General features: G+C 40.6%; 1 protein-coding gene across 1 annotated transcript in view; it reads left to right on the forward strand.

The window, feature by feature from the left end:
- The window catches only part of URI1 (URI1 prefoldin like chaperone), a 40876-nt gene extending 32614 nt beyond the window's left edge, over window positions 1-8262 (forward strand). Inside the window, exons 7-11 of the mRNA XM_057373158.1 lie at window positions 1580-1760; window positions 2297-2561; window positions 3147-3289; window positions 4900-5155; window positions 7435-8262. Coding sequence (XP_057229141.1) covers window positions 1580-1760; window positions 2297-2561; window positions 3147-3289; window positions 4900-5155; window positions 7435-7623 — 1034 coding nt within the window. The 3' untranslated portion in view covers window positions 7624-8262. The remainder of the gene's footprint in view (window positions 1-1579; window positions 1761-2296; window positions 2562-3146; window positions 3290-4899; window positions 5156-7434) is intronic.
- Window positions 8263-9703: the final 1441 nt, after the last annotated feature.

The raw sequence follows: 9703 nt of genomic DNA on the forward strand, positions 1-9703 counted from the left end.
TGTGCTTACCTTGGTAGTCAAGTCAGTGGTTAACACTGACTGAAGGGTAACAGAAATTGAGAGGGCACAATTTGAAAATCAAATTGAAATAGATTGTTAACTAATCCTTCCAATTTTATTTATTAATTTTRTAATTATACCAAATGAAATCCTCACAAGCTACTCTGATTGCTCGGCTTACCTCAATTTATATTCAAATCTCAATAAAATACATTTCAGCCTTTTTTTTAACGAGATGATGAAAAGTGCTATCCCATGGAAGAGTAGGGGACACACATTCCAACATTACTTGCAGTCACCTGTTTGCTTTTTAATGTTGCTGTTGAATTTGTATTTAACTCAGGATTAAAGTATAAGCTGATATATTTGAATAAGGATATCTTTAAGCCAYGAGTTCTTAAAATTTGAAAAAAAATGGCCGCACAGTTGGTTAATAGAGATTTTAAAACATGAAGGATGCTGAACAAAGACATTGTATTACTGTTGATTGGAATCACAAAGGAGTTTCATAGAGACTCACACTCAGTGCAGAGCCACTGGAGTCCCCTGCATTTGTGGCAGTGGTGGAAGGGGGTGGGTTCTCATTCCTGTGAGAGGTGCAGGGGATGCATGGGGTGGTGATGGGCAGAGAGCAGGGACCTTCCCTTGGGAGCCTGTGGGGCCTCTCAGGAACAGGCAATGCCCTGGGAGCTGCTGCTCTCGGGGAGAAGGGGGTTTGTCRTGCAGTGCTGCCCTTCACCCAGACAGGGCTGGAGCATTAGGATGTGTTCCCTAAGTGCCAGACAGCACTCAARCAGGAAAAGGTACTCCCCATCCTCTGTGGATGCACTGTTCTGCTCGGGTGCAAGGCTTTTAAACGCCAGCAAGAACTTGTCACTGRCTACCCTTTGTTCACAAGTGTGTATCTCAGGTCACCTCTGAAGCTTTAAGTGGGGTTTATATTTATTATTTCTGAAAGACAGGTTTTTGTATGATTGTCAGAGTGGGTCTTTGCACTAAGTAAGTGAAAGATAATGACTGGATTTTGGTCAGATTTTCCGGGTGACTCTGGAGGTAATTTTAATGGTCTTCATTGTAAATTAAAAAAAACAAAACAAAACAATAAGACTCTGCTCTTTAAATATAGGTGACTGTTAAAAATGAGCTAAAATATWAACTAGGTTTGTTTTCCCAGTTAATAAAATGTGCTATTAATGGGACAGTGAGCAAATGTCACACTCACATATTGGTATCTATCAGATTAAATCAAAATCTACTGTTTGGCACAAGAGGTAAAAAACACTACATGGTAATAAAACTGTCACAGGATCAGTGTCTCCTGCTTTGTAAATAAACATCTCTGCTTTGCCTCGGTATTYCTGTAACATCCGGAGACTATTATCCTGTGCTGGTGCTCTGGTTCATTGACAGTTTCACTTAAACAGTTAAACAATAATTTGAAATGGAAAATGTTCTGCCTGTRTTCCTTGGTTCCTWTGTGGGWTTTTTTCTACTCCTTKAATATTTTTTGWRGGTTTTTTTTGGTTGAATTTTTTTGGTCAGTYGTCTCAGTAATTGCATCTTATTTTTTGTTACACAGGAAAATACCGAACTGCTCACAGACCTCATTCAAAGCCAAAAGTATCAAATGTTTTTGAGGTAGATTTTCCAGCAAATGGAAGTGATACAAAATCAATGGGTCGTTTTCAGTCAGAGGAGGAACTGTGGGCCCGCTTAGAAGAGCTCGAGAGACAAGAAGAGATCCTTGGKGAACTTGACAGGTACAGTGCTGCTGTGCCACAGGCTGGGCTGGGCTTCAGAGAGCTGCAGGTGTGTCAGGCTGTTGGTGCACAGAGGCAGATAAAATGATAGCAGGTGGAAGAAGGGTGGGACATGAACAAAGCACGCACTGCAACTCCAGAGCTCCAAAATCTGCCTTTGTGCAAACCGTGCCAGTCCAGCGTTCTGGTATTTTTTCTATAAGATGAAGAGGGGGAAGTGAAATTCATTCCCCACTGTTAAAATCCATAGTTTTCCATGTGGGAGTTACACATTTAATGCTCAATGACATCCTTAGATCTGTTCTGATCCTTGAGCAATACATGGGTTGTTAGCTGTGATGTCACAGTTTTGGTATTTGCAGTTGAGGGGAGAAGGATACAATCATTGTTACAGGGCACAAAGAAGTTCCACAGTCTGCCTAAAATACAGTACCTGAGTAAAGAAAGCTATATGCAGGCTAGTTSATTATTTTCTATGTTTGTGTCTCTCAAGAGCATAATTCCCTCTGTTCACTTAGATATTTCCTGTTCCACAGGATGCCTGATGCAGTTGAGGCAAATGGAGAAGATGCAACCTCTTCTGAAGAGGAGAAAGATAAGGAGACAGATGTGAACGGGACGTGTGGGGCAGGCGACTGTATTACTCAGGGCAACTTCCATAACGAAGTAGCARATTCAGACCTGTTTGTGGGCCAACTTAATGGCTCTGCTTATTATCACAGTGATGATGAAGATGACAGAGGTGCTGGAGATAACGCTGTTCCAACTATTTTTTTCTCTCACACTGTTGAACCTAAAAGGGTTTGTACTTTATTTAATTTTTATCTCTTGCTCAAGAGAGTAGATAAAATATATATGCCATATCTAAACGTAAAAATTTTAGATCTGTAGATGTACTAGAGTGTTAGCTGGAGATGACATTTGGGTTTTTTGTTTTTTTTTTCCAAATAATTAAACCCCACAGTTAAAATCCTGCAGTCCTAAATATGGTATTAAAAAGACGATCCTCAAATGTCTACCTTGCTGTTCTGGCTTCTGGCTGTTGTAAAAGGCAGTGTCCTGTCTAAAATTTTTTTAAATGACTTCTTATTTGCCTTGAAGCTGACCTTTGAAGAGCTCAGCTGTTGAGCAGAGCTTGGATAAGCAGACTGTCCTATACTGTATGCAAAATATGTGCACATTAGTGCAAGAAATGCCCCAGCCTAGTGCAAGTGGTAGAGAATAAACAGTTCACACTGTGAATGTCACCGTTCATACATTAGTTTAACTTATCTATGCTTCCTAGTCCCCAGCTGCTTGGGTAAGAGAATGTCAGGAGTCAGTTGATCTGCAGCCTGGTGATTGTTGATTTTATGGTCTAGACCATCATTTGTGTTCAATTTCCAGGTAAGAATAAACACAGGAAAAAATACTACTTTGAAATTCAGTGAAAAGAAAGAAGAGGCCAAGCGTAAAAGGAAGAACAGCAGTGGCAATGGCCATCCGACCCCRGAGCTGCCCAACATCAAAACCCCAGCAGACATTTACCGGTGGGTGATTTACAGCATTGACTCGCAGCTTTCCCCTGGGCAAACCTTCTCCTTTCATTTCTGTTCACCTAGAGTGTGAAACCCAGCCTGCAGCTTCCTGAAAGAAACAGCTGGAACTGGATTTACTATTTAAAAACGAAAGTTTGTGCCTTCTGCATGGTTGCTGTGCTTTCACATCCGAAAAAATATTTCTGAGCTGTTTTCTTTTCCAAATAGCAATCCATCATTTACCTGCTTTTTCAGAGCTTCTGAAATTGAGGTAAATTTACCAGTCCATACCATCCTCAGAAAAGAATGCAGAAGTTATGTTACGTATTCTGGTTAATTCCCTGCCATTTTCTTCTGTGTTTATTTTCAAACAGAACTGACCAGAGCTACCGCTTTTAGTACTCCTACTTTCTTGGTTATTGATTTGCTGAGTTCTGTCTCTTCCATTTTGTGTCTTCAAAACATGCTCAGCTCTTAACTTGTGTAGTTTCTCTTGCATTCTCTCTCCCTGGCTTCAGTCTGTCACTTTCTCTGTCCTGCATAAAAAGTACTGCTCACCTGTAGGACACCCACAAGAGCTTGAAAAACAGTGCTAGGTTTAGGGGATTGTGCAAAGCACTAAACTAAGGTGACAGGAGAGTTAAAACAAGTATTTAAGTCTGTAAAGATAAACAGACRCCTATTGGATTGGTTAATGAAGTGCTTGTGAAAATCCCACTGGATGTGTGTGTGTTTGGGTATTTAAATGTGTCACAAAGTGTGAAGATTAAAACTGTGTCCTGTAATTGCAGCTGCTGGGGCTGAAGATGAGCAAAAGATTCTTTTGTGCCGTTCTCCCTGAGCTCTGCAAAGGAGCTCCATCTTCTGTAGAGATGTATTTCCATAAGTACCTGATGAATAAAGCTGTTAGAAACAAGTAACACTCTCAAAACTCATCCAGTCATTGGGCTCCTCCTTTATGAGTTTGATAAAATTRGCATTGTCTTCTCTTTCTCCTCCACCCACCCTTGACTCGCTCAAGTCATGGAGAGGGAGCACAAGAGCCATCTTTGTCAATTCACAGTCTGTTAATAGTTGAAAAGTGTCTCCCTGTTGATCTGATCTTAAAAGCTGAGTTTTTAAATTTTGTTTCTAATTGAAAGCAGATTATGACACTTGTCAGGAAAAAGCTCCATCCTTTCCATGTGCAATGAATGTTTCAATTATTTGTTTTTGTATTCTACATTTGACAAGGACTTAACTCCAGAAAACATTCCAACATTGTGATCTTCTGATTCTCTTTACAGAAACAACCCTGGTCATCATTTAATTTACCTTTTTTCTAACTTTTTCTTATTCACACTTTTCTGATTTCTAACATTTTTCAAAGAGCTGTATAGTTTCTGCTGAAAGAATGTACCAACTTAATGCCTGAATAAAGGGCATAACAGYATTCACTCTGCAGAATTGATTCATGTACATTGGTAAATAAAGTGCCTCTGAAGGTACAGTATTGTGATTCTGCAGTGAAAAAGTTGGGAATGCACATCATAATTAATTTGTACAAAAGACAAAGCAAGATCACTGTAAATTTGTCATCTGATCCTGAAATGGTTTATTAAAGCTAACATTTTCCTTTATAGAGTCTTTGTTGATGTTGTGAATGGAGAATATGTCCCTCGTAAATCAATTTTGAAGTCTCGAAGCAGAGAGAACAGTGTTTGTAGCGATACCAGTGAGAACAGTGCTGCTGAGTTTGATGACAGACGAGGAGTTCAGAGGAGTATTAGCTGTGATGAAGCTACTCAGAGTGACACCAGCGAAGGCATCCTGGAGGAAGAGGAGGAGGGGCAGCAGCAGCTACCGAAAAAGCTTCCTCCCTCTTCAGGGACAACCGAGGTACAGTTTTTAATTAATTATTGATTGTTGGCAGGGATAAAAATGAGAAATCTAATGACTGTAGTTGCCTATACCATCGGTTTTATTTCTTTGAAATAATTTTCTAACTCCTACCTAGTTTGCTTYAGAAGGACATACCAGGTGACAGGCATCTGTCACACACATCCTAGGGGCAGAGGGGAGGAGCTGCTCATGTGGCTTCCCCGAGACCTGAAGCTCTTCCATAAAGATCTGGTGGTGTTACTGAAACCAGTTCCTGGATCATCCTGACCATTTCACTGCAGGACATGCAGCAGGATTTTGGACAAAAAGAGGAGAATCTGTGCTTTGTAATTGATGAAAAGGAAAAGTTGATTCTCTAACCTGTGATGCAGTACTAGACAGCTAATTTCCAGGGAGTGTTTCAAGTCTTATAACACAAAGATATCAGAATTACTATTTTGACATGCCAATAGAAGAGAAATTGCCTGGTGGAAGGAAGCATTGCACCCCTACTCATCGTACTCTAGACAAGGCCATTAGTGATCCCAAACAAATCTGTTTATGCACATTTGGAAAGTTCAGGCCTTCATCATAAAAGAAAGACTGTACAACGTAAGGGAAAATGTACAGTTGCTTAGTGACTGGGTGAATACAAGAATTAAATGTAGAAATTCATGGCATTGCGTATTCATTTTTGTTTTGTAAGAACTTAACACTAATTTTTTCAAACTAGATAAATCTTGAGTCTTCAGTAATTCCCAGTGCAGTGGGCAAGTTCAATGAGAACACTATTTTTACAAAAATTATTTTTGACAAGAAATGAATTTCTCATAAAAGCTATTGTTTGTCACCATTTTTCATACAAACAGCTACAGACAAATCCAGGCAGGATGTGACCATTTGTGATGGAAGATTCATTTGTGGAGTTAGTACTCCACATTGTATGCTTTCTGGAATATATTTGCTATATTTTTATAAAACATATAAGTACACTTTAGATGTTACCCATCAGTCTGTTACCTGAATCTGGCATGATTATTGTCTGCAATGTAATGTATTTTCTGAGKAACTGAAGGAGATTGAGCAAAACACTCMAGTCACACATGCCTTCCTCAGTGCTGCTGTTTTGCTTTGGCTTGTTTTTGTGGGTGTTTGAAATACATTATTTCTCCATTACCATTTGCAACATTTTTTTTTTATTTCTATATTTTTTTTTTTTTATTTGTAATTTTACCACAATAGCTTAGTTTGTGTTTTGCTTACCTGTTTTTGAAAATGAGCTTCTTGTTAGAATAACACAGTTGTACAGGCACAGCTTTAGGCACACTTGGGCTATTGGAGCAGAAAACAAAAAAACACTGCTTTTGTGCAGGTCCTGCAAGAAGAGAATGGCTGGTTTGTTTTGCTTTGTTTTTCTTGGTAACTGAGTTATGAAAATGCAGAACTAAGCATAGTGACTAAATCTGGTGTGCATTCCTTTGTGCCCAGCATGAGCATCAGGCCTTGGATGTGAGCTGCTTCCCCTTGTCCTTGGGCATTCTGAAATCTCTGTTTTCAATACATAGTGGAGTGATTTGTTCTTAAATATGTTTATGAAAAGTAGTTGTGTGCTGCTTGTTTCCCAGTGTTTTCCAAGAATCATTGTCATTTCTTTGCTAAGTTGAAAAGGACTCACACAATCGGCTGCATATAAATGATAATTTTTCAATGTTATATGTTTCTGTTAGGCCTTTTATAAAGAGAACTAGTTGAAAGCAAGTTTGCTCTTCTCCTCAGTGTAAATTGCTTTTACCATTTTTTGGTCATATTTGGAAAGGAGAAAAGAACAAACGAAATACGTGCTTGCCAGTTCGTGTGCAGTGCTTCAGCTTGATGMAATTAAAGATATTAAGTCATGAAATGACGTATGATGGAAGTGCTGACATCAACTTTGCAAAGGCTTTCCCTTTCTTATCCAAAATAAAACTGTATTACATCAGCTGTTTTACTTCTTGAGTGTGTGTCACTGAGGAAGCAAATTTTTACATCATTTCTGCAGTAGGAATGAAATTAAGTAGTACTTTAAAGACACTGTCTTAAATGTCTTTCATCCAGTCATCTTCGAACAAGCTATATTTTGAGGTTAATTACAATGTAGTTACTTATGCAGGCAACAATCATTGATTTAAGGATATTTCTTTACTTTTGATTAGAAGAAATAACAATTCTAATCAGGCTAATATAGGGTAATGACCTTATGGGCATAGCTTCACATTTGCATTTTATTAGCTCATTCTGAGTATTCTCTTCTGTYGTAGGCATTTTCTGGAACTGTCATAGAAAAGGAGCCTTTGTCTCCCTCCTTAATACCACACCCAGTCCTCGCTCACCCAGTCCTGCCCACCATTCTGGAGCGGAARTCAGAGGAACTTTTGTCCGACGCCCCAGAAGAGCCCATCAAGAGGATTTCCAAATTCAAAGCTGCCAGGATGCAGCAGACTCAGTAGGTGTTGCTCAGCCCAAGCACGAGCACTCTTGCCTGGTTTCACCTCCCTGGAGATTACATAAAGCCTTCTCCATAGCACCCACCCAGTGACCAGGGTGTCCTGTGGTAATTTGGCACCGGTTAGCTCTCCAACGTTTGCTGGCAACATTAGGAAAACAAACAGTTCAGTGTTCCAACACTTGAGTATTCATCTTATTTTGTCGGTTTCCCTGTGTGCTGTCAGCACCTTTGTATATGTTTGCCTTACGATAGCRGCACTTCGGTTCTTTTTCAAAAACTGTTCCTTACATACATTGTTTTTGTGTTTAAACCTAAATACAGGCAGTTTCGTGCCAGCTGTGATGTTCTACATACCATATGGACCATTTTAAGGAAACTTTCACATTTCAAATAGATTCACCAATTATATTGCATTACTTGCTTTAGCATTTTAAGACACACTTGTATTCACATTGCTGTAGGTTTTGCAACTAGGTGTCTGCTAAAAGTTTTTTTCCTCCTTTCAAGCCTCTCTGATATCTCACTGTACAGGTCTATAAAATGCTGGGTTCATGTACATTGCAGGGAAGTTTCTTTGATGGAAAAGGGTATTTTGTAAAATTAAATTTTCAGTAAAAAAGCTGTGGAACTTGTGTGGTTTTTTTGCTTCTTTACTACTAACTTGGAAGCACCCCAGAGAGGTTTTTATTTTGAACTCGCATTTCTGGCTTGAAGTGTTTACTACCACATGGACATAAAAGCAGTCCATTCTCTTTTGCCATTGTGTTTTAACCTCCTGCTAATGAATGTCCATGGAAATTGAATGCTCTTAAGGAGAGAAGCATAAACTCAGACTCTTGATTACAAAATCTCCTAGTTCTTTTGTATACTCAGAAAACATTGTAATTGTTTCGGGAATGCCCAGAGGGAGTCAGCACTAAGGAAAAATGTCTTAATGCTTCAGCTTTATTTCAAAATGCAACAGCACTGCAGCACTCAGGGTACAGTTTGGTGTATCCCTCTCGTGAGTGAGAGCAGTCCTGGCCTCAGGATTCCAGCAGCTCCTGCAGTCCTCCTGCCATCCCCTCATTTTGCTGACACAGCTTTTGTTGTTGGGRCCACCCCTTAAATGACAGTAGAGACAGAGATGGGCCTTAAAAACAAACTACTGGGTTTGGCTTTGTTTTTCTAATGGTGTGTGTTTGTGAACCCAGTGAGTTTCCTATCTCTCAGCATGTCGGTACCAGCACTATTAGAGGGGTTGTGTGTTGGACAAGGACATGGGAGAGCGATGGCAGAGGCCATGGGGAGCTGGAGTACCTTAAACTGAGGGTGTTCTCCAGCTGATACCATCGAACCACGCCTGGAAAGGGAGGCAGAAGGACTTGGGAGGGTAAGGAGGGACTGTGACTTTGTAAATGAGCAGCCTGAGAGCCATCAGCGTCTGATTTTCCAAACCTTGGCAAGCAGGGCATCAGCTAATGCCGTTTGCTCACCTTCCCCTAAAATAACCGTGCCTTGCACACAGATCCTTTGCTCTCAGATCGCAGCAGATGAGCTCACAGTGCAGCTTGGTGCCCTGGAACAGAATCACCAGCTCTCCCTTGGTTCAACCCTCCWCTCTCTGGGTTTGAAAGGGAGGTGGAGGCACTGGGACTCCTTCTCCTAAGGTGGCTTTTAAARTGAGCAGTGGTGCTCTGTGTAGCTCCGCTGCTCCCTGCTAGGAGTTTGGGAAGCCACTGTGGTTTCCTGGTGGAAAATGCTGGCCAAGAGTGGCAGCAGGAGGGTGAGAGGGGCCGRCAGCCGGGCTCGCTGCTGGGGGAGCAGCCCACCACAACTGTGGGGCCACGATTCCCCCTGRGATGGAGCAGATTGTGTTTGGCTGAAGGAAGAACTGCAGGGAAAGTTGTGCAGYCCTGCTGCGAGGGGGCAGCCCTGCTCCCAGCACATCCTGAGAGTCACGTTGAAAGTGTTAATGATTAACTTGATTCATGCTCAAATGTGGATTTTTTTTTTTAAAGCATATTGCATTAGTACTAAAATAAGCCATCAATGCCAGTCCACCCTCTATTCACGGCTAAATATTTAAAGGAGGTTATTTA

This window comes from Malurus melanocephalus, unplaced genomic scaffold, assembly GCF_030028575.1.
Source record: "Malurus melanocephalus ecotype Western Australia unplaced genomic scaffold, MMel_1.1 scaffold_188, whole genome shotgun sequence".
Lineage (NCBI taxonomy): Eukaryota > Metazoa > Chordata > Aves > Passeriformes > Maluridae > Malurus > Malurus melanocephalus.